The sequence below is a fragment of the Trachemys scripta genome, chromosome 6 (assembly GCF_013100865.1).
Source record: "Trachemys scripta elegans isolate TJP31775 chromosome 6, CAS_Tse_1.0, whole genome shotgun sequence".
Taxonomy (NCBI): Eukaryota; Metazoa; Chordata; order Testudines; family Emydidae; genus Trachemys; species Trachemys scripta.
The window spans coordinates 47,767,230-47,793,376 of record NC_048303.1 but is presented as its reverse complement, the minus strand read 5'-3'; the positions used below and the strand labels follow the sequence as shown (position 1 = coordinate 47,793,376).

At 39.2% G+C, this 26,147-nt stretch overlaps 1 protein-coding gene across 2 annotated transcripts in view; it reads right to left on the bottom strand.

Annotated features, from left to right (window-relative positions):
* RASGRF2 (Ras protein specific guanine nucleotide releasing factor 2) overlaps positions 1-26,147 on the bottom strand; it is a 199,173-nt gene that overhangs the window by 4,210 nt on the left and 168,816 nt on the right. For both annotated transcript variants that reach the window (XM_034774092.1, XM_034774093.1), the window contains exons 19-25: positions 17,175-17,287; positions 7,517-7,577; positions 6,667-6,770; positions 5,790-5,874; positions 4,952-5,149; positions 1,920-1,999; positions 295-412 (exon numbers count right to left, since the gene is read on the bottom strand). In XM_034774092.1, coding sequence (XP_034629983.1) covers positions 295-412; positions 1,920-1,999; positions 4,952-5,149; positions 5,790-5,874; positions 6,667-6,770; positions 7,517-7,577; positions 17,175-17,287 — 759 coding nt within the window. The remainder of the gene's footprint in view (positions 1-294; positions 413-1,919; positions 2,000-4,951; positions 5,150-5,789; positions 5,875-6,666; positions 6,771-7,516; positions 7,578-17,174; positions 17,288-26,147) is intronic.

The following is a 26,147-nucleotide window of genomic DNA, read 5'->3' as shown; positions in this document are numbered from 1 at the left end:
TTTATTAACCATTTATTAATCCCTGCAAGCCTAGACCAGCTGCTTTTCTTCCTGCAATTTTCAGCTGACCAAACTGAAAGCTAAATTGCAATACTCCTTGGCTTGCCAGCAGGTGGTGAAAGAAGACCATCCCTGGATTCAAATGCAAAAGATTGCTTTCAAGCTTCTATTTTGTATTATGCAAATATATTGTGTAATCTTGCAATTTGAATTCAAAGAAGTCCTAAGTAAATCAATGTTAAACTTGTGCACTTAAAAACCTGTAGTGGAAACATGTAAGAAAATAAAAATTACCATTCTCATTTTGGAAAAATTGACAAGGCCTTCCTCAGTGAAGTTTGGTGTTCCTTCTTCAATAAATGCTAGATCTGTCAAGTACATTCCAAGATAGGGAACTGCAGGGGGATTACAACTGCAGGATGAGAAATTAACTATATTTTACTAGGATTTAATTTACAGACTGTTCTTTTTATACATTATACAAATGTCTACGTTTTTTTTTTATTACTTAAAATACTTTTACAAGTTGGGCCAAATTCACAGGTTAGTGTAAGTGGAGCAGATGCTCTGGCTTCACCTGAGTTGTACCCACATCTACCAGAGACAAATTTGGCAGGTTGTGTCAAAAGCTAACTTTAAACTATGAGAGAAACAATGATGACATTTAGTAAAAGCCACAATGATAACACCATGCAGAATGGGGGAAGGCATTGGAGTATGCTCTCAAACATGCTTCAATCCCAGCTGACAGAAAAATCTCAGAAATAAATCCAATGCACAGCTGAAAATACTTTGGGCATGTCTCCAAGGCTTCTCTAACTTTCTGAGGTACTGTAAGTATTTTACTATCAGCAATACATTGTGTATACTGTATAGCTCATGTTGAATAATATGTTAGGATCTTTACAACGCTGGTTTTGTAAACATTTAAGATGTTATGCAGTTGAAAACACTCAGATTTCCTAACTTTGGAAATTCTGCTAGGGAGTAGATGACTTGTTAAAATTTTCCACTCTGAGAGTGTGTGCTGCAGAGAGGACAATGCTGCTGGGCAACTTTCCTAGTTATGTTTTCACCTTAGTCCAACTTCCTGCTGACTTCAAGAGGACAAAGGTCATATTATACTCTGCATGGTTATAAAAGAAAAAATAATTACAAATAAAGTTATTAGCTAGATTAATTGAGAAGTGTATATGGGTCAGTTATCTAGATGTTATAAGTCAAAAACACTTTTTCTCTTTTAAAACAAATGTGTCTGATTCCCTGACAATAGTCTTCTGCAGGCCAAGCCTGGGAATTATACACTGAACCTTGTCTGTTTTTTTAACTATACACTATATGAACAGTAGTTTAATTCCTTAATGCTCTCTCAAGATGATTCAACACAGTTACTGTCAATCAGCCTGGGAGATCCCTTTTCCAGATACAGCTCTTGGAATGAGTTGTTGTTGTGTGTGCTCGTACTTGGAGATAACAAATATGGAATGAGAGCTCTTTGGAGCCAGTTATGTTGAACTTTGGGACTATTAATGTCAAATAGGCACTATCAGAACTAAATAAAATGTTTTTGATTAAAGAACCTTTATTTATACAGCTGGTCTTACACTTATTGAAAAAGTTTATCAGTATAAGAAAAGCTCCCAACAGTGAGCATTTCTTACAAAATAGTAGTTTAATTTGCTCCGATAATTCCCCAGAGGTAACATATTACTCTATAAGAGGCACCGAATTACAGTATATTCAGCAAAACAGGTGTCCAAATAGAATAAAGCCAGCTTTATAGATGTTATTCAGTAAAAATATTGTCCAATATAATTTTCATTATAAAAGCTAAACTCAAAGCCAACTCTTATCTTTAATAAGTGCTATTCAATATTCTTAACAAAATACTATTATATTGCTAATTTAAGAAAACATACTTTTTGAGTGTTTCTCTAAGGTTTTTAAATCTTCCCTCAGATGACACAGTCTTCTGAAGTTTGTCCATGAGAGCTTTTGTCTAGAAAAAGAACAAATTACAAGTGTCACCCTGTGTGAAAACTGACTTTGGTATTGGGGTAAAATTTTCAAAAGCACTTATGAAAATAGCACATCTGAAAACAGAACTTAAAAAATTAGAAGCCAACTCCCATTGACTTCAATAAATTTAGGCTCCTGAGTGACTAAATGGGAATTAGGGGGGGGGGGGGGGGGGGCTTGAAAATTTTACCCATAGTAGCTTGAGGAATGTACCACATGCTGGGCAAAAATCATTTGAATAAGTTCAAAAAGAATAGGACCATGAAACTAATATTCAGCAATACAACCTCAGTTGCACTGCACAAGAGGATATGTGGGGCCCAACCCTATGAGATGCTGCATGTCCTTAACTTCTATTGAACTCAGTGTGAATTGAGGATGTTCAGCGCCTCTCAGGAAGCACTCAGAACTATGAAGGACAAGTCAGTAGCTAGTATGTGGGTTAATAAGAAAGTTGAAGTCAGAAAAGAGGAAAAACAAGAATGAAGCACAACAAAGGAGCAAACTAAGTTTGGGACTACTCACAAGCTTAACGTTAAGCATGTGCATAAATCTTTGCAGAACTGGACTATAAAGTGATTAGTGATCACCAAATTATGCTTCCCAAAAAAGGTTGTTTTCCTGCATGAACGTGACATTCATACAATGTTCAGGTTGACAGCACTTCAGAGGTACAAGGGAATGTTTATTCATTTTTTAAAAATTAACACTAGAGTTTAAAAAAACCATGGAAACATTTTGTTAGTGTTAAGCTTTTATTAAAGTAGTGGGTTGGGTGGGTTTTTTGTTTGCTTTTTAAAGAAAAGAAGATGGTCCCACCAGGGGAATGGCCGAAATTAGGGCGACTAGTGGAAGCATATTCTCTAAACAGCCTCCAGTGTGCGGCTGCTCTAGGGGCCTTTGCAGAGATTAAAGCTGCCTTCCCTTGATGGTAAAACCTAGAAGAGGACATGCAGTTGTATATCCCTGCCCTCCCATAGCTGAATCAGACCAGATGGTACAGGCAGGGACATTTTGCACTCTCTTGAGTTATCAGGAGTTAAGTTTGTCCCAAGAGTGTTGCCTTAACATTGTAAGGTTCCATATTTCTGACTTCAGTAGGTCAGCTGCTCTTGGGCACAAAAATTGTAACTAGTTTAAAAAAAGAAAAGAAGAAGAAGAAGAAGACCACTACCCTAGAAGGTTTTATGCACATTGAGGACAGTTGAACTGGTTTCTTGCAGAGTATTTTAAAATGCAGAAACAATATTTTGCTGTAATAAAATAAAATAAAATAAAATAAAATGCTATTTTAGACTTCATTCAGTATAGAACATATAACATGGTCTATTCTGAAATTGTCTCTGTTTGTCCTTCTTTCTTATGTCATTGGTTTTCTTGGGGTATGTCTACACTGCAATGTAAGCTCAGGGTTAGTAGAACTTCAGGTAGCAGACCCTGGGTTTGTTAACCTATCTACACTTATTTGTAATCACAGGTTAGGAACTGTTGAAGCCAAACATGGGACCTAGCAGCTACACTGCGTTTTGCAGATCCGAGTCCAACCACCTATATCCCAGACTTCCTAGCGCTCTCCCAAAATGTGGCTGCTGTAGCCCTTTGTTCATGGTGCATTGTGGGAAAACGTGACTGTCCAGAGGACAAAGAAAGTCGGTCATGGCATTGTGAGATACTTTTGGCAGAGTCCCAGAGCATGAGTCTAGGGGGCTGCTACTACAAGGCAAAGTAGTAAGACTTGAACACTGGATCTCAGCTTGATTGAGACTTGGACACTCCACCTCATGGCTCCTGGGACTCTGAGTCTGAGCCCTGGGTTAGCATATTTGTGTGTAGATGCAAGGGGGTTTAGGCTTGAGCCTGAGTTCGAGCCTTGGGATTATACTGCAGTGTAGACATACCCTTGTTGGAAGTCTCAGCCAAGAGGCCAAAGGCTGAATGTGCAAAGAAGATATGTCTACACTGCAATAAAAGACCTGCGGCTGGCCTGGGTCAGCTGACTCAGGTTTGAAAGGCTCAAGCTAAGGGGCTATAAAATTGTAGTGAGGACATTTGGTCCTGGGCTTTCTGAGACGCCAGGAGGCAGAGGCGGGAGAGGTGTCCCAGCGCCTGGACTCCAGCCCAAGCCCATACATCTACACTGTAATTTTATATTTCTTCAGCCTGAGCCCCACAAACTCGAGTCAGCTGACACAGACCTGCTATGGCTGTGCCATGGATCTTTCATCACACGGTAGACATGACCACAGAGAGATTTATCCCCTCAATTTCAGTCTTCAGGAGCACCTTTCATTAATTCTTAAAAGTATCTTCAAAATTAATTAGGCCTAGATCCTCAAAAAGGTATTTAGATGTCTAACTCTCAATTGGAGTTAGGCGCCTATATACCTGACGGTCTGGGCCTTAAAATCATTAAAAAAAAATAAACCAAAGAAAACTATTTTCCAAGGACAACAGCACCTGAAATTGGGACTATATCTGAGAAGCTGAAAAGAAAAACGAAAATCATTTTATGTTACTGGACAGCATTTTTTATCCCACCACAATGCTATTGAATCTTATTCAAAATTAATGTATAGCTAAATGTTCATATCTGAATGAAGCCAATCTAATAAATACAGCTTTTAGTTTTGTTAAATATTTCAATTCAATATTTTAGGGTCAAATTTTGCTTTCAAATATATGCACATGCAACTTCCAATGAAGTCAATTAGTGCTTAAGATATTTAATTAATGAGACAGAAATTGAAAATAAGTGAAATATACAAACGTTTGAAATGAAATAATAATATCTGCTGAAACCCTTAATGATCAGATTATTCTTTAAGCTTAAATAAATCTGGTTAGAATGTAGTTATCTGGGCCTCTTTATTATCTAGGTAGTGCATCAACAAATGAAATGCTACAACCATATTTGTAGAAATGTCTTGCTCACCTGTTTAGAAACTTTAGCCCAGGTTTTCTTCAGTCTGTAGATTGCACTTCTGTTGAAGGCTGATGTAATTTCTAACACACCATTGTAGTTGTGCAAACATCGACAAATGTCCGCCACTGCTACCCACTTCTCAATTGAGTTAGCACGAGAACCGACATCAGCATAGTTCATAATTTGCGAGGCAACAAGGTTACTCATCTAACCAAATAAAAAGCCAAAAAATCTGAAAATATTTAAATATAAGCACTTGCAAACAACATTATTTAACAAATGGGGGGAAATTAAATGAGGTGGCAGGGATTGTAGCTCGTAAATAATAAGGCTGAGAAAAATATATGTTGAAAACACTGCCAGAGGACAGGGAGAAGAACAGTAAACTAAGGGGAAGGTAACAAATGCATCAAAACAACCAGTGAATAATGTCTCAAAGCCAGCAGTAATGTTGCTACTGGTGAAGGCTCTTAGCAACATGTAAAGAAAAAAAGTCAAGGGTAAGAGTATAGGTGGAGACTCAAGCAATAAACCAGAAGATGATAATTAACTGGTGTTTTTATAGTTTCATCCTCTAAAGAGAGAACTTAATTTCTTCTGGAAGCAGTAGGAGATTTCAGCATAGTTCAAAAGGTTCTAATCCATTAAATTTCTATTGAACCGCTGACTAGCAATTCTTTACACGCTTTCTTGGTTTATAAGGTTAATCACAAAGAAGCTGTAACGTTTAGTCACTACTAGATCAGAAATTATATCACAATGTGGAGACAGACATTTATATTTCAGAGTTCATATACCATGTCAACAGCGTTCCTAAAAGGCATGCTCCATGTTTATGGTTACTTACATCATTAAAATGTTGGCTGGTTTTCATAATGTACGGAGTTCTTTCATTTTTATCCAATTTCATCCAGCCTTGCCCAAGAAATTCTCTGGAAATCAAGGTTTAAAAAAAAAAAAAAAAGAAGAAGAACAAAAATGAAAAATGTCATCTATAAATGCACTACAAAACCCTGGTTAGCCCAAATGGATTTCAACTACACCTAGTTTTACTGGACCCTTAATATAATTTTCCACTGTAATTGTAGCATTTCACTGTGCCATTACTAGAACGCTGTATGGCTGTAAACATTGTTAAGGACATTTAGTTTGCTTTCAGTTTTCTCTGTTCCCTGTACTCTCAATTTTCAGCAGCATGACCCTATTTGAAACTATTACTTAAATACAGCACCAGGAGCTGACAAGATGAGATGGATGTATGGAGGGGGCTGAGTTGACATTCACTTCCCCAGAGATTGTGCACTTCCCCACTATGCTCAGCCTTCACTAGCCCAAAACCTGAGATTGTAGGTTTGTTCTTAATTTTCCAGGGGCTCTCAAATGCAGCAAACAGAGACATATTAATGTAAGATTAAAGGCTCAAAGAAAGACTGAGTAGGAATATGTAATTCTATAGGAAATATAGTGCATGGTTCTCATACGGCACGCAAATCACAGCGACAGAGATGTTACTGTTCTTAGTGTTCTTGAACTCAGTCTTTCAGAACATAAATGGACTATCAGAGATCCTAAGCAACAACAAACAAGCCTAAGGATACTAATCAATTATATATGCAAACTTTTTTACAGGGATATCAATAGCATGAATCAGTAGAGTGCCTAAAACTACTAGTCAGAAAGACTCTTAGAATATTCACTTTGATCATCCATGGGAGAACACTTACTCATAGGGTATGCTTCTGAACACAATGTGATCTAAGAGAGTTATTTGCTCTGCAAGCTCCATGGCTGACAAAGTTTCAAAGCACTCTGGTTTTGGACATTCTGACTGCAAAATAAAAAGTACAAGAATAGTCAATGATTTCTGTTTACAACCAATTTGTTTCCAAAACACAAGATATTAACTAGCTTTATATGCATTTTAAACCACAAATTACTACACAACTTCTAGGTTATCAAAGAAAAGGGATAGGGCAGAAAAAACACTAACAACATGAAGTCCAATCTATGGAGTCTGCACCTACTGCATTTCCTGTGTGCCTCAGGTTTGCACCAGTGCACATACAGGGTAAATGAAAACATGCTGTGGACAGATAATGACTGTAGTTGAGGATGGGCCTCCTTAGTGAAGTTTAGAAGTGGGTTCTGAGCAGCCGTTTTATCGTGGAGAGACAATACAAACCTGAAGCAGATATCCTACTGATACGCATCTGACGCAGCCGGAGATGAGAAGGCATAAGGGCTGCCTCTTGCTCAGGTGTTTCATTGCCTCATATCAATGCATGTCTTCCCCCATTTTGGGCCAGCACAGCATCTGACTCCATGAATGTTAGCAATCACCAATTCATAAGTAAGTCTAGACGCTCTGACAAGCTCTCCTTGGTTATGTGTTTTAAACACTTGTTTTCTCTTCAGTTTTAAACATTCAAATTTATGTAGCAGATCTCAGATATAAAGAAACAGTAATTTGGTAGAAATATGGCAGTAAGGTTGCAGCTGAGTACATTTTAGTGATTTACACAGATTTCATAATCCTCTAAATTATCTGATGCATAAATCTTTGGATGAACTCACCATTTGAATTATATCCTCTATTTTTAAGTGGGTATCATCTTGATCATCCTGAGAAAGAGCCCTGAAAAATTAAATGGCAGAACATCCTATATAAAGAAAATTATCTATGGTTATGAGAATATTTTAGCACAGTTCATTGACTACATTAATCTAAAATAAATGCAAAAGCTGCAATTGAAAGCCCCATTTAAAAAAAATCCTGTACCTAACAGTTTTATCTTTGGTTGCAGAAAACAGCTGTGGAATAATGTACAGGCCAGCAGTGCATGTGAAAATGCTAAACTGCTATCCCTGGAGAATTTAATCCTATCCTCTTTCTCCCAAGACCAGTTACAACATGGATGGCAGCAACGCAATCACCACCATGTTGGCCCACTAATATGTCTAAACTCTTACTTGAGGGACTACCTGCAGCTGCAGTAGTAATAATGTTGTGCGGTTTCCACGTCCTTTTTGTCCCCGACTTCTGTGCTGAGGAATGCCAAAGAGGAGGCCAATTGCAAAAGCTCTTCACTGGGAACTGGACTAGGCTCACAAAACACCGACATGCCATTTTATGCAGAGGAAGATTAAGATTTATTGGGGCCCTGGGCACAAAGAAGTTCTGTGGGCACCTCACCATTGCCCCTGGACGCCATGGGCTCCCCATCCCCCATCACCTCTGGGCTCCCAGGGCTCCCCCCCCCCCCCCACAGGGCCCATTGCCTCCCCATAGTCCTAATTTGTATTGAAAGAAGTGTCAGGGCTGAGTTTCAGCAACCCCTGGCACAAATTAAGCACTGGCTGGGTGATGGCTGCTGGCTGGGTGCTTAACTCTGAAGGCAGTGTCTCCACCAGCAGAAGTGGAGAGGTAAGGGTGGCATGGCATGTACTGTATTGCCACCCTTACTTTATGCTGCACTGTGCCCCCTGTGCCCCCTAACTCACCTTTTGCACCCAGATGGGGAAACTGACCTGTATGCACAGAGTGGCTGGCACTGTTGCTTGCTCCCCCCGCAAAGGCTGTTCCTTAATGCCCCTGTAAGGGGGCAGCTCCTGATGCTTGCCTTACAGCACAGCCCAGGTGGGGAAGGTGACCTGGATGCATAGAGTGCTTGGTGTTGCTCCTCGCTCACCCACTCGCAGGAGGAACACTGTGGGGGAGCGAGCATTATCTGTGCATCACCACTTGCCCCATCCCCTGTTCCTCCACTGGGAGGAAGCAAGGAGAAATCTGAGTGCCCCACACACATGACCTCTGTGAGTTTGCAGTGCTCTCCTGCCAGCTGGTAGCACACACCTCTGCACTGCTGTACGGCGTTTCCCTGACCACGGCCCCCAGGGCGGTCGCCTGGGTGGCCCACCCCTAAGGCTAGCCCTGGAGCCACCCAGGGAGCTCAGGCTGCTGTGGGGAGCCCTGGACCCTCCAGCTGCCCTGAGTGGCATGCCCCAGGGGGTGGGGACATGGGCCGGGGGCTGATCTTGGGGCCCCCAGGCATCTGCCCAAGGCAGGTGGGGGGGTCTGGGGCTTCTCACAGCAGCTCTTACCGGCTCAGCTCCGACTTGTGGCCTGGGCAGGGCCAGAGGGGGAAAAAGGAGAAACAGCAGATGGAGCCACAGTTCTGGCACTAGTGACCCCTCACGTACACAGTTCTATCCAGATTCTGGCACTCCTGCGGGGTGGGGGCCCCAAATTGGCTGAGGGTCCTGGGCATGGGCCCGTGTGTTAATCTACCACTGATTTTATGGTAAAAACATTTGATCACTCTAACTCCATTAACTGAATTAGAATTGCACAAAGGTGAAAAACTACATCCCACTGCCAATAATCTGAGTCCCCCAGACCTTCTCTCCATTTTTATTATTACTGCTATTATTGAGAGTAAGGCTCCCATCACAGTAGTATATGGGTTCATAATTTTAATATACGATCTTCTCACGCTTTGTCATTTCTATTTTGATTGCTGGCTCTTTGAGCCAGAGCTCCCTCTTACTATGAACAGCATCTAGGTCAATGGGATCTTGATCTTGGTTGTGGGCTCTACATGTTACCGTAATACAAATAATTAATAATAATAACCCCTCCTCAATTTACAGTGCCAATGTAATGTGCCATTAAAATGTAAATAGTTTGGAATTTATCTGGTACTTAATGTAATAAATGTATCAGCATGTGGCCATAACAGCTTTTTCATTTACCAGATGGGGAAAGGGTTAAAAGAAAAGAAAAGAATGATAATGTTTGGAGATTTTAGATAGGATTGTAAGAGCTGGAATGTGTTCTACGTGGGTGGGGAGGAAGTGTTAGCGCTAAGTACACTAGGTTCTTCTGTGGTAGGCTGTTTCCTTTTAGCTTGCCAAATTGGAAGTGGACTAGGCTAAAACTGAATGTGGATACATGAAGAAAATAAAACATGTTATACTACTCAAGAATGTTCCTTGCCTGAGTCATAACCTGCACTTTGGGCCCATCAAATCCTCACAAAATGCCCTCTTCTTCAGAGCAAGAGTAAACACTCCCATGTCTAATGGTTATGCCATCCAGAGTCTTAAAATCTTATTTTATCATTCAGGAGAATTCCTAATACCTTCCTCAGAAAACACCAGTGTGAGTGTCTTGTAGATGGACAGGTCTGTTAATTGCTAAGCAGCTGACTTTGTGTGCTTGATCCTATATGGTGCTGAGTAGTGCTGACCATCCTTAACTCCCATCACTTCTCAGAAGGTGTTCACTAAGCTTGGAAGGATCAGGCCTTTATTTGCAGCACAGACCTGAACAAAATACTCAGCTTTTTGATACAGAAGACCTGCATTTGATCACTTCCAAAGCTCTGCATTGCCTGAAATATTTTCTCTTCTGTGTGAGGGCTCTTCTTTGGAGGCACATGTGCACTATATGTCTATGGTTTATTGTTACCATTTATTATCCAAGCAAGATTGGTTTGCCTAATGATTTAGAAGGGGGATTACTTTGGGTCTTGGATACAGAAAAGACCACTCAGAATTTGTTTGATCCAACAAAACATGCTCAGGGGAGATCATGCTGTTAAATGGCTCTAAATATTTGACCTTACACCACCACTTCTGCTCCTGATGTACTCTCACATTGCAGAATTAGGATTTTGCACAAATATCCTCTAACCCCTCATTTTAAAGAGATTCTGGTGCATTTTCTCCAATCTTGTGTTCTTAGGAAAAAAAGACTCCATCTTTTATTAATTTGTGCTCCAGTCCTAGCTCTTAGGCAGTACAGTGCCCTTTCCTGTATTGGCTTGATTAAGACAACTTGTCCTGATGGCACAACAGTAGCTTCCATTACATTCACACCAGCACTTCCAGCAAACCAGTCCTCAAATCTGTGCACTTTGAATAACGAGGTGGAATACTGCTAAAGGGCAGTGCCTTGCTTGTCACAGCAGAAGTCTTCTTCCACCTGGGATATTTAAATGGAAGACAAATTTTTGCCCTCAGATCCAGAGTCCACCTAAAAAGCTGAATGATGATGATGGGCCTGTTTCCTCTAGTTGGATGAAATACATTTCTGCACCCTGGATAGTTCCTAGCAGCTAAGGAGGAAGCCCAGATTCAGGTGAGCAGAGATATGAGAGACAGAGAGAGAAAGGTCCTGCATCCAAGATATGCCTGACAGACATCTCAACTCTCACTGAGCACTAAATTAAACCTAGATGGGGCATTTCTGTATAGGAAAGGAAGGTGTTGGACGAAAAAGAATGAGTTTTCGCCTTCCCAGATTCATCTAGTAAGTTTAGTAGCTCTCACATGTCTCTCACATTTAAACAATTCTTAACTTCTTGCCCCAACACTTCAAATACTGGTTATAGCCATCTGGAAGTAACTTTTTTTTTAAAGCACGTGTTGTCACAAGTTGGCTAATTTTTCATTCTCTTAGCTGTAAATAAAATAAAAAAAACATAACTTAAAAAAGGGTAGGATTAATTAATAATTAATTAGGTAGATGCCTTGAGATTTATTGTCTGATGAGATCACATGGTGAAAGAGCACTGTTTGTCCAGTCAAGGCTTTAACTCTCTGTATCCCTAGGTCTCAATACATTTTTGTTATTTATGAGTGGAAGGAAATGGTTATTTTAAACCATGATTTTTTTTTCCAGATGGGGCTGTTTATCAGCTAATACTGTTCACTGCAGTACAGATCCAGCCCATAGTTTACAACTCCCTGGTTCAGTATCGGCAATCTGTTCATGCCTCAGTGTCAATGAAGTTCTGTCCAGATTCCAAGTTTACTAACTAAGGCAGATCAGACCTCAAGCCCTATTCCAGCAGAACATATTTCAGCAGGGCCTGTTTGGCTTTCAGGAATAATAGCTTTTTAAAAAAGCTTCTCTGCCCTGCAGAGATATCCTGTCAGTCTGCTCAACCAAGAATTCATCATGCAAAAAATACCAAACATTTTGCTTGATCACTTGAGTTTGCATGGAGCAGTTTAGAAGCGAGCATAAAGACCTTCTTTACCACCTAGTTTCTTTATTCTGTCTTTCCTGGCAGTGATCATAATATTTCTGGGTTTAACAATAAAATTTGCTTATGAAATACAAATTCCTCCTTAACCATTTACAAATTGGAGGAATAAAATGAACTGTTAGGGCCAGATTTCAAAGAGAGACATACGTGTGCAAAAGGGTGAGCTGGCATACAGATGCATATACTAATACTGGCTCAATTTTCAGAAGAAATCACTCACTGTAACTGACATCCTTCAGGTAGATGGTCAGTACAGATCCACACTTCTGGAACATGCCTGTGCATAGGCTCAAAGTGGGTATACGAAGGTGATGAACTGGACAATGACTGCAGGCTTGCTCTCCCAAACTGAGGCTAGGTCAAGAGAGTAATGCTACACCAAGGGATGGACTACCAGGTAGCAGCTCTACATATTTCTACAATGGAACAGGCCCTAGCAGCTGTTTTACACTTAGCTGATCATGTTCTGGCACCTTTAGTACTCAGAGTATTTTTCTGTACAAGATTTAATCAATTTCAGAAAATATTGTCTCTCTCCTAATCCTGCCACTTTAAGTTATAAACAATTCAGGGGACTAAAGGAATAGTTTTGTTTTATGACAGTAGTAGCTAAGTACCCTCTTAAGCATCCAAAACATGTAACCTAACCTCCTCTGGTAGTGAATGGTAGAAAACAGATAAGTTAGTAGTCTGATTCAGATGAAAATCAGTGATCACTACAGGGATGAGTTTAGAATAAGGACACAATACCACCTTATCCTGATGCAACTAAGGAGGATCAGCCCTTAAAACCTGAAACTCATCAATTTTCTTGGTTACAAGAACCTTAACCTCAGTTGTCATTGCCACAAGAATTGTAGTGTTCAGAGACTGAGAACAGAAAGAACACTCCTTCAGGTGGGGGGAGGAGTGCAAAGAATCTTCTCCTTGAACTGCTGCCAGAAGGAGGCATAGAATCAGGAATGGCACCAGTGCAGAACAGTGATTTCAAGGGAAGAGAAACCCTTACACAGCACTAGTCCTTCCTTCACAGCACAAGCAATAATTTGTTAGCACAGGGAATACTTGAATCTATCTGTCAGCACTAAGACAATTTGAATTTTTCACTTTGGCACTAGAGAAGGTTGGTGCCTACTTGGCCCTTACCTCTGTATTTCTTAGAGGAAGAATGGGAATCCAGGGACTGATGGTGCCATCTCCTCTTTTTCCTCTGTTGGTTCTTGATCCCAATGAAAATTGTGGCAGTATTCAGTCAGAGGCCCTCTTCACTCTATCAGACCATCCAAACCTTCATGACATGACACTACTGATTTCTTGATTATTGATTTCCGGGCATCCCAAGGTCAAGCTTACGAAGAAAGGCCTGGAACCAGTTCCAACTCTGATTCAACCAACAAGATGACAAGTTGAAGGACCAGAGGGAGCTCCATCATGCTATTGCAGCAGCTGAAGGTGGGGACACAGCTCCATAGATGACCTCACATAGAACATTCAATAGCTCAAAGAAAAGTCATTGCAACTCCCCCTGGTCAGAGCTTTTCAAAGGGTTCTGAGCTTTGGTTCATTGCACAGGTTATTTCTCAAGCATCAGGTGCTATACTGACAGTACTCAAACTCATGGGTTATTGCCAGTGCAGAATAGAAGTAGGTCAAAAAAAAAGTGCATGCCCACAATCTTACCATCAGGAGCAGAGCACTTGAACTTTTGCACGTGTACACTTTAGGGCTGGAAACTGGAAACCTACAAATCTAGGCTTGTAGATAAGTGATAGAATGATCATCCTTGTTTCATTAGCAGATGACAACAGCCAGGCAAACATAAGTCTTCAGAAAAGGAAACATCTCCGATTAGTTAGTCAGCTTTTATTTTCTCTTCTCAGTTACCACATAGCATTTTAGAGAATGCTACTCTGGATGTAACTGCAGTACTTTTTTTTTAGTCTTAGAAATGGCTCCTAAGAGCTAGAGACCCATTTTCTTCAGGTGAATTAGGAGTCAGACTTCATCTGTCTGAGTTAAGATGTATGATACATGTTTTATCCTGGCTGAATGATTTTTGAGCAAAATCAGGACTGCTCTAATACTCTGTTTCATGGGATTGCTGAGGCTATTCAGAAGTATAAAATCTTGAGGAATGACTTTCTCTTAACCAGTTGATTGTTACTAAAATCCACCATGTAAGTCTAGCAAATACACATCTCCTTTGTAGCTGCTTGTGCAATACAAGATCTTATGGGACTGCTACATTTTAGGTGCCAGCACCTTTTACTTGCATCCTGACATTCTCCTGATTGTAATGGAACACCAATTTAAATTATGAACATGATAATCTTACATTTATGCAACAATTTTCATCCTGAAAGTTCCTAAAGTACTATGCATATATAATAAACATATATTTAGGCTGTAGACAGGAATAATTTCAGCCGCTGATGAAATAAAGTCACCTATAGAATGAACTGTTCAGCGACTATTCAACAACACAGAACAGCAACACTATACAACTGTTTTTTAGAGGAAACTAAGAACATCTTATTCTATTAAAACTATTGGAAGAATGTAATTAGGCATATGTAAACACCAAGTGTAGAAATTGGCCAGGACAAGTAGAGTTAGTACCCCTACTATCCTTGTGAAAAGTAACACAGGATTTTTAATAACCACAATTACTCAGGATCTTGATTTCACACCTCATTTGAAAGAATGCACAGCACACAGTATCCTTTGAAACCACACTGGGTCATTAGTACATTATTCTTCCAGAGGGAATAATGATATATACTGAACCATCAACACTACGTGAAACTCTTCCAACAAAGGTGTGACCCAGGCTGATTGTTTGAAAGATCTGATAGGACCAGGTAAAGGTGAACTACAGGTACAGAAAGGAGCAGGATGCTGGCTCTGCAGTTATGGTAGTGGACTGGGACTCAGGAAATCTGAATCTCTTCCTGGCTCTGTGACAGGCTCCCTATGTAAGTTACTTAATCTATGTTTTGGTTCCCCACTTGTAAAATGGGGGTGATAATACTCCCCTAGCTCAGGAGGCTGCTGTGAGGATAAATTAATTAATAGAGATGTTCAATAAATGCTATATATTTTCTACAAAAAAAATGAAGAATTTTTGTTTTGTTCAAATTCTTTGTGGAATTTTTCAATAAAATGTTTATTCCACAAAATATTTTGGTTTTTGGTCCTGCTATTCCTTTCTCTCCTTTTTTTCTCTTTCCTGACCCCTTTTTTTCCTATTAAAAATGCCAAAAATATTTCAGTTTTTGAAAACTAAAATTTTTTGATTTTCGTTTTTTGTTGTTGGAAAACTGGAACATGTTTACCAAAACAAAAAAACTTTTCATAAACATTTATTATGTTATTTATTTTTATTATCATAAAAAAATGTTTAATGAAGTTTTTTGACCAGCTCTATTAATTAATTGATGTGAGGTGCTCAGAGAGAAACTGCATCAGTAAGCATCATAGAAAGGCATATAGACAGGTAAATAAATGCAATCTAAAGGAGCAATAGAACAGCGTTGGAAAGGGAGGAATTCGTTCACAAACAGTTTCAACATCGCCTTTGCTATTGTATTTTTTGGAAGGAACAACCAATGTTTTATGTGTCAACTTGATAGATGTATATGTCTTCAATGGACAAGTTTATCCCATCTCTCTGTCAATAGCACTTCATTCTATTCTCCCTCAGGCCTATATTTGGCTGAGATCTTTAAGGATTTCAAAGTAACTTCAGATCTCTTTCCCAGCGTCTTGGTATCCTTTGTATTCTTTGCTCATAGATGCATTATTAAAACCTATTGTACCACAATCGGTTACATCCTTCTTGCTTAAGCTTCATCTAAGCAAGAATAATTAACACCTGTGCAATTCTTATTTTCAGTAATACTACATGTTACTTATACAATATATTATACTAGGGTTTATGTTTTTTTATTAATGTGAAAAAATGAACTGTGGCCTTACTAACATGCAGTAACAAATTCTCATCTTAAAAGGCCTATTTCTTAAGATACTATTTTTGCCCTTCAATCAGTTTTTATCCACCAAGTCAACTTCCCACTCATTTTCTGACTTGTTCCTTTTTCGCATAAATATCTGATGTGGAAATGTGTCCTGTGTTCGCAGAGAATTCAGGCACATATTTATTGTACATCGATTGACTTTCTGGCAGTATATTTTCAAGAACTCTAAAAAGCTGCTGAGGCATGTCCTTGATTGTTCTGTTTTTCATATCTTCTTTCTCTGATTTTCTACTCTTAATTCTTCCTTACTGATTTAACAAAATGTACATAGATATAAGCTACTTTCTTATAAAATGTATATCATTCCCTCCACACTGATTGATTGAAATTACACACATTAATATATATGCAAAGCCAGTTGTCTTTCCTTTGACATTACAATACATTCTAGCTTTCTCTCAATTTTATCCCTAAATAGCTCTAGCTCTGCAGAAACTCTTATGCCTTTTATTTTATGGCAATTAGTTAACCAGGCATTTACTCCTATAATCCACCCAAGTAACTTTAGTCATGGCTATCAGCATACCATAAAGTATAAGTGATATCTCTTTTATTTAATCTTTCATATCACATTAGGCTGCCAGTTCTCACAAGCTAAGCAGGTTGAGCTGCTCATCATTTGGATGGAAGACCTCCAAGGAACATCTAGACACTTTAAGAAATGGTGTTGATTATTTACAGTAGGTAGCACCTTCCTCTCTAAATGAATACAGAACTGACGCCCTGCATGGTGTTTGTTATGTGCTGCTGAAGGTGTGTTTCTGGATGAATTGTAAATATCATGTCCGGATTGCTTGTTGTCATTAACAAAAATCACACAATAGTTTTCACCAAATTGGATAATTACGTTATGCACACCTAAATTCTCCTCAATCTCCTTGCAGTTTCTATTTGTTAAAATATTCTTTGATTCCTGTGCAACGTTGCTATACGCTGCTAAACAATTGCCACATTTTATCCCAGAGGTGGCTGCATTTCATTGGTAGACGTAAAGTTATCCCTGTATATGGTTTGTATTTCAATTGTTAAGCACTTTGTGATCTTTCAAAAATAAAGACACTGTGTTATAGCAAGCTACTGATTTCTTTGTTTTTCATAATATGGTTTACAATTACATTAAATTCATTTGAACATCTTTACCTCAGTATGTTTGCTGTGGCTTTTCTTTCTTGTGGTAGAAGGTCTGGATCTCTCAAAACTTCTTCCAGCAAATTTAGAACATTCATTTTCATCTCATTGTTTAGTTCAAAATCCTATGAAATAAAATGATTATATTCTCTTTGTTTTAAAGATTTAGAATGAATAACTCAAAATATAGTATCTGTTATTTTTGCGTTGTTTTGCTTTTTGCTTACATTTAAGAAAGTTTACAGAACAGAGTTATTGTAGTGGATAGGGCACAGGACTGGGGGACTGAATATCTATCATCTATCCCCTGCCATTTATTTGCTGTGTGACACTGGGCAAATCACTTAACATTTCTATTCCATAGTTTCACCATCTGTAAAATGTGAATAAGAACATTTACCTTTGTGAAGTGCTTTGAGATCTTTAATGGTAAATGCTTGGTATTACTATTGTACTATTTACCTCAGCCTAGGAACTGCCCCTTTATCTTCTGGGGCATAATTCTGTGAAAGCTCTGCGAGACAAGATTCATAGAGTCATAGATTCCAAGACCAGAAGGGACCACGGTGATAATCTTGTCTGACCTCCTATATAACACAGGCCATAGACCTTCCCCAAAATAATTCCTAGACGATATCTTTTAGTCAAAAATCCAATCTTGATTTAACAGTTGTCAGTGATGGAGAATCCACCAGGACCCTTGGTAAAATGTTCCAATGATTAGTTACCCTCACCGTCAAAAATGTATGCCCTGTTTCCAGTCCACATTTGTCTACCTTCAGCTTGTAGTTATTGAATCAGGGGAGATAGCTCAGTGGTTTGAACATTGGCTTGTTAAACCCAGGGTTGTGAGTTCAATCCTTCAGGAGACCACTTAGGGATCTAGAGCAAAAATCTGTCTGGGGATTGGCCCTGCTTTGAGCAGGGGGCTGGAATGAACTCCTGAGGTCCCTTCCAACCCAGATATTCTATGAATATATACCTTTTTCTACTCCAGGCACCAGCTAAAGAAGCAGGTGCTTTGGGCGGCCAATACCAAGGGGCGGCCCTTCGGCTGCTATTAGGGCAGCACATCTGGGCCTTCAGTGGCAATTCTGCAGCGGGTCCCTCAGTCCCTCTTGGAGCGAAGGACCTGCCACCAAATTGCCGCCAAAGAGTGGAGTGGTGCGATTGCGCTGCCGCAGCTTTTTTTTTTTTTTTTTTGCCGCTTGGGGCGGCAGAATACCTGGAGCCGTCCCTGTTTCTACTAGACTGAAAAACCCATTCTTAAATATTTGTTCCCCATGTAGATACTTATAGACTCTAATAAAGTCACCCCTTAACCTTCTCTTTGTTAAGCTAAATAGATTGAGCTCTTTGAGTCCATCACTATAAAATATGTTTTCTAATTCTTTAATCATTCTTGTGGCTTTTCCCTGAATCCTCTCCAGTTTATCAACATCCTTCTTGAATTGTGGGCACCAGAACTGGGCAAGTATTGCAGCAGCAGTAGCACAAGTGCCAAATACAGAGGCAAAATAACCTCTCTGCTCCTACTCAAGATTCCCCTGTTTATGCACCCAAAGATTGCATAAGCTCTTCTGGCCACAGCATCACATTGGGACCTCGTGTTCAGCTGATTATCCACCACGACCCTCAAATTTTTTTCAGAGTAACTGCTTCCCAGGATAGAATCCCCCATCTTGTAACTATGGCCTACATTCTTCATTCCTAGGTGTATACATTTACATTTAGCCATATTAAAACACATATTGTTTGCTTGGGCCCAGTTTACCAAGTAATCCAGATCAGTGACCTGTCCTCTTCATTATTTACCACTCCTCCAATTTTTGTGGCTTCTGCAAACCTTATCCGTGACAATTTTATATTTTCTTCCAGCTCATTAATAAAAATGTTTACTAGTGTAGGGCCAAAAACCAGTCCCTGTGGAACCCCACTAGAAACATACCCACTAGTGGATGATTCCCTGCTTACAATTACATTTTGAGACCAATCACTTACTCAGTTTTTAATCCATTTAATGTTTGCCATGTCAATTTTATATTATTCTAGTTTTTTAATCAAAATGTCGTGTTGTACCATTTCAAATGTCTTACAGAAGTCTATTACATCAGCCCTATTACCTTTACAACCAAATTTGTAATCTCATCAAAAAAGATATCTATTCAGACAAGATCTATTTTCCATAAACTCATGTTGATTTGCATTACCTCCTTTAATTTGTTATTAATCAAGTCCTGTAACAGCCACTCCATTATCTTGCCCAGGATCATTGTCAGTCTGACAGAACTATAATCACCTGGGTCATCTCATGTACCCTTTTTTTAAAAATTGGCACACTATTGGTTTTCTTCCAGTCTTCTGGATCTTTCCCGGTGCTTCAAGGCTTATTGAAAATTAACATTAAGATCCTTAAAGCCAGCCATTTCTGTTCCCCTGAAACCTCTGGAGAGGAGAATCAAAATCCTCATATTTTAATATATACCTCATTCAGGAACTGTATTACATCTCAGTACCACTCTACTTGCTGGGCTTCCGATTCCTCCCACCCCTGCCTCCAACTAATCTGTGGAGAGACTGTGGCCTATTCTGCAATGGAATGTCTTTCCCTCCCCCATTTAAATAAAATTACTGTAAGATTGTAGTACACCCTGAAAGTCTTTAGAAGATCACTAGTGGGTCATTGTAGAATAACATTTCATATGGATCTGACATTATACTGGAGACAAGTTTCTTTGTTAAACCAGTTAATCACTCGTGTTTGTGGCATGTGTGATTTATACTCAATTTCTGCATGTGTTGCCTCTGTCGCACACTGGCATGTTATTCTTCCTTTTTCCCCCTTTGTCTAAAAGTCAATAAAAGTACTAGGGTTTGAAAAAATCATCTCTCATTCACTATTGAAAGGTCAGCTCCCACCTCTGATCAACCCATGTCAGTGTCCATTGTCCTGCTGGTACCTTTTCAAACAGGCACCTTCATGCTTTCTCCCATGCTGTCCCCCTCACACTTGGGAGGAGTTCCCCATTAACATCCACAAAGCTACCTCTTTATCTTCCTTCACACCTCTCCTTAAAACTCTCCTTTACTGCGATACCTACAAAAACTTGACAATGGTTAGGCTGCTGGTGAGCTGAGATCACAGCATATTATGCTGATCACGATTGTTTCCTTGTACCCTGTCTGTCTGTGTCCATTTGTTGTCTCAAGTATTATATTTAAATTGCAAGCTCTTTGGGGGCAGGGACTATCTTTTTGTTCTGTTTCTACAACCCCTAGCACAAGGGGTCCTGGTCCCTGATTAGAGCTACTAGGTGCAATAGTAATACAAATAATAAATAATAGAAAGGACTGGATCCCTGCCTGGATTGCTTACAGTCTAACTCGGGCAGGCATTTTACAATTTAAGCACAAGAATAAGTAGAAACCCTCTCGGTGGATATTTAGTATTGGAAAGATTCATGAAATAAATGAATTTTAAAAGGGGATTTGGCCCATAGGAGGAAAGGAACTTTTCCAGACATTTGCATTTGAGCTAAATACAAACATTTGGAAGTGGGAACTAAACCCCAAAGCTTCATTTATATATATATAAAAATAAATGTAATATAAAAATATTGTATATTTATTATACAGTATTACTCGCAATCCTCTTAACATGTTTGTGGCAATTCACCACCTGTTTCCATGGGAACAGAAATAGAAGCACAGCCAACAGCAGCAAAGTTACTGAAACTCTTGTACATTTAATTTGATGCTGCTAGTTAAGAGGCATAGATGGCATTTTTTCAGAGAGCCCTTTTGCTCTTATGTTCACCTTCCTGTCACCCACCTGCACCACATCAGGCATCTCCCTTCTATGACAGTTGTCTCATATTTTTATTTTGCCCATAGTCAGCGCTAATTTGTAATGTTTATACCAACTAATGTTTCCAAGTGCTTTTTCTGCAGTATTTGCCCAGATAGTACGGATTACTAGAATGAATGAGGGATGCAGGATTGGGCCCTAAAAGAGCATATAGTCAAAACACAGATGATACACAGTGGAAGGACCACAAACTCCAGGTGGTGCATTTTGTTTGTTTTTTAAAGTACATTTTCTATTCTTGGTGGCTTGGTTTTCAGAACTGTCTTTTAAGAACGTTTTGAGTAGGGAGACAGAGGCAAATGGAGAGAATTTCATGTGCAAGGAGTGGCATGGAACAAGGTGCTAAGATGAAAGTATGTGGTATATAGCTATTAAATGTTGATATTTTTGTTCTAAAGGGCTCTGGTCTCCAAAGTGGGGTGTGTGCTCTGCAGGGGGTGCGCAAGAGGATCTTTGGGAGTGTGCGGCAGATGGAGTGTTTTTTTTCTCTCTTCATCCAAGCAGAGAACTCCCCACAATAAGTTAAATGCTTTTTTGCTTTGGCAAAAATGCTAGAGCCGGTGCAGCAGGGGGTGCGTGCTCAAATTTTTTTTTACTGATAGGAGTGCACGATCAAAAAAGTTTGGAGACCACTGCTCTAAAGAACAACCTTGTGGGATTTACATTATTTTAAGACTATGGAAGATTAATCAAAGGAAGGGCCTTAAAGGTTTTGCCAAGATTTAAACTGCCAGTAATAATTATTATTAACAACATATCAAGTTTGTTCTGTCTGTTCTGTATCTGATCATGGCTATTCTATGACAGAAGCTGGGAATGAGAAGCACTTTTGGTAGTCATCCACCTGAGGAATCAGCATTACACAGAAAGGATGACCAAGATCTGACAACCTTCCTTTAACATGCTGGGTGAAATTCTGACCTATGGAAATCAATGGGGGAGTTTTTCCATTTACTTTAATAAGGACAGGATTTTCACCTGCTATGTAATATCAACTAGACAGAGTTGGTCAAATATTTTCTGTCCAAAATATATATTTTTAAAATCACAATGAATCAATTAGCTTCATTGTAAAATAATTATTCCCACTGTCATGAAATTTGTTTTATTACATCTAGAAGCATTATCTTTTTTTAAAAAAAAAATACAGATTTAGTATTTTATTTTAATTTGTTAATCAGGATGGAAAATCATTGTGTGTGTATGTCAGGTGCAGTATGGAATAGGCATTACTGGTTTAACTATTGTTTAAATACCCAATTACAGTATAGGCTAAAAACAAACTACTCTTATATGGATCAATAGAAATTTCCACAAGATGGCACTCCTCAGATAGCTGGAAAAATCTATTTATGGTGAAGTACAGAATGAATGTACATGCTCTCAGGACTAGCTTTAATCCTGGATTCTGCTGGCTTCTGCAGGGACCTCAGCAGCGGCAAGTTCACCTGAAAGGGTTTTCTGGCTTTGCAAAGCAACTACAAATCCACGCCCCTTCATTAGGGTGGCCTGCAGCCAGCCAGCACAGCCTCTAAAGTGGGTGATACTGACTGGGGAGAAACCAGGGTGGCCAGGAGATGACATTGTCATCCTTGGAGCAGAAACTGCTGGCAGAACTCCTGTGTCACAATTTAAAGTTGCCATCCCCAGCATAATGCCTAAAGGAAAGTGGCAGTGCAAATACTGCTTGCCTTACCAGAGATAATTGTCTAAGCCTATATTTTAAACTGTAAACTCTTTGGGGCCTGAACACTCTTTATAAGACCCATTGTAATCAATGGAAAGAGTTTCATTGAGTTCCATGGTCTCTGGATCAGGTCTGCAGCTGTATAACTGTTATATCTCTGGACTCATGCTCTGTCCTAAAATACTAAATAAAAACAATTATATACCTGCTCTGTGATGTGCTGGCTCCCACCTTCCCCCTCTCTGGCTCAAGGATTTTATTTGCCTCTGCCTGCACCAACCAAGCTGAATCAAGCCATTTATGTAGGTGTCTCACATGCAGCTATCTAGTGTCTAATTAAGGAAATTGTTTAAATCTAAGAAGCAGGAAGATTGTTGTCATTCAGAAAAGAAGCATTTTTTGTACTACAGATATTTGATATAATTTATGTTCAGTAGTCTTCTTTTCCATATATATTGATTTCATGAGTGTTTACCTTTCCTCTTCCTCCTCCTTATATTTCCCCATGTTTCTGTTTTTCAGTATTTGTCCTGTGACTGCACACTGATCACACTTCATAATTTGGAAGCAGTAAAACAAAGGTAAAATTCAAAACAAAAACAGAGGGTTTGTCTATTTCTATTTTGCTAGTTTTGTGTTAACAACAACAACAAAAAGATCTAATTTAGGTACTCAGGTGCCATGGTGATGAGCACACTATAAGGTCTAGATAGATAATTTGATACATTTAAAATGTATTGAGAAGAGATGAATAGTAAAAGTGCCAATAATATTCAATGCGAAGACATTAATCACTAACTGCTAACTTTACAATTTTAGAAGGTTTTTCCCAACAAATCCTCTCAATTTTTACTTGCTGTATTACCTTTTAACAGAATGAATGTACACGTGGTATATCACAACATGGATTTTATCTCGTATTTTCTATTTTCTGTTGATAGGAGATTCATTTGCATTTGGATGATTTGCTGATATATGGATTTCACTTAAATGGCTGCACATGTCAGAAATCAGAATATATTGTCATACAAGACCAAATCAAGCTTTTCACTGCCACTTACTTTATTATCACAAAAGGAATTTGTTTAATTAAAACTTACTTGCTCATTGAAGTTCTGAATTTTCCAAAGGAAAATTTAAAATTTTACAGCGATTTAATCTTTCATGACAGGGCACATAGCTCTAGTATATTCTGAAACTCAAACCTTTCCAAGGTATCTATCTTTGTGCTTTTAATACAAATTTTCATGTAGTGTAAGCACAGAAATTAAAGTCACTATAAAATTTTAAAAAAAAATTTCTTGTGATCCAAATTTGAGAGTTGTTATAGAAAAAAAAATCTCCTTCTTTATTTATTTATATTGTAGTAGTACCAGGAAAGTCGGGGCCTCATTTTCTTGGACACTGTACAGACATACAAAGAATGTGAGTTCCTGTCCTGACAATCTAAAAGATATGCACCTGGATGAGACAATCAAATGGGAGAGATGTGGATAACAAATAACAGGATGTGTGCAATTCTTAGCCAATCATGAGCAGTGTTCACAGATCACCAATATTTCCAAATGTACTAGAGACAGACTAGGTATTTTCAGAGTCCAGTGAGGAGCATACCCATTTTGCTGTCACGTTACGTGCACAGGTTGCATTGGTAAAATGCTTACTGGAACGAGCACAGCAACAAAACAAGTATGATTTTTTAAAAAAAACAGAGGCAGAGACAGCTTATTAGTGGTGCTTTGTCATATATGGAATCAGAGTTCAAAGTTCAACTCTAATTTTGTCCCTACACAAGTATGTAGGGACAAAATTAGAAAGGCACAAAACAAGATCAAACTAGCTAGGGACATAAAGAGTAACAAGAAAACATTCTACAAATACATTAGAAGCAAGAGGAAGACCAAGCCTGTTACTCAATGAGGGGGGAAAGACAATAACAGAAAATGTGGAAATGGCAGAGGTGCTTAATGACTTCTTTGTTTTGGTTTTCACCAAGAAGGTTGGTGGCGATTGGAAGTCTAAGGCTAGGTCTACACTACCGCCTGAATCGGCGGGTAGAAATCGACCTCTCGGGGATCGATTTATCGCGTCCCATTGGGACGCGACAATCAATCCCCTAATCGACGCTCTTACTCCACCAGCGGAGGTGGGAGTAAGCGCCGTCGACAGGAAGCCGTGGAGATCAATTTTGCCGCGGTCCTCACAGCGGGGTAAGTCGGCTGCGATACGTCGAATTCAGCTACGCTATTCACGTAGCTGAATTTGCGTATCTTAAATCGACTCCCCCCTGTAGTGTAGATGTAGCCTAACATAGTGAATGCCAGTGAAAATGAGGTAGGATCAGAGTCCAAAATAGGGAAATAAGTCAAAAATTACTTAGACAAGTTGGATGTCTTCAAATCACCAGGGCCTGATGAAATGCATCCTAGAATACTCAAGGAGCTGACTGAAGAGATATCTGAGCCATTTGCAATGATCTTTGAGAAGTCATGGAAGAAGGGAAACATTCCAGAAGACTGGAAAAGGGCAAATATAGTGCCCATCTATAAAAAGGGAATTACAGACCAGTCAGCTTAACTTCTGTACCTGGAAAGATAATGGAGCAAATAATTTAAGAAATCAATTTGCAAACACCTAGAAGATAATGAGGTGATAAGTAACAGTCAGCATGGATTTGTCAAGAAGAAATCATGTCAGACCAACCTGATAGCATTCTTTGACAGGGTAACAAGCCTTGTGCATGGGGGAAAAGCAGTAGGTGTGGTATATCTTGACTTTAGTAAGGCTTTTGATACTGTCTCACATAACCTTCTCATAAACAAACTAGGGAAATACAACCTAGATGGAGCTACTATAAGGTGAGTGCATAACTGGTTGGAAAACCATTCCCAGAGAGTAGTTATCAGTGGTTCACAGTCATGCTGGAAGGGCATAATGAGTGGGGTCCCACAGGGATCGGTTCTGGGTCCAGTTCTGTTCAATATCTTCATCAATGATTTAGATAATGGCATAAAGTTATAAACTTTTAAAGTTTGCAGACGATACCAAGCTGGGAGGAGTTGCAAGTGCTTTGGAGGATAGGATTAAAATTCAAAATGATCTGGACAAACTGGAGAAATGGTCTGAAGTAAATAGTATGAATTTCAATAAGGATAAATGCAAAGTACTCAGAAATGACTGCCTAGAAAGGAGTACGGCAGAAAGGGATCTAGGGGTCATAGTGGATCACAAGCTAAATATGAGTCAACAGTGTAAAGTTGTTGCAAAAAAATCAAACATCATTCTGGGATGTATTAGCAGGAGTATTGTAAGCAAGACACAAGAAGTAATTCTTCCGCTCTAATCCGCGCTGATTAGGCCTCAATTGGAGTATTGTGTCGAGTTCTGAGTGCCACATTTTGGAAAAGATGTGGTCAAATTGGAGAAAGTC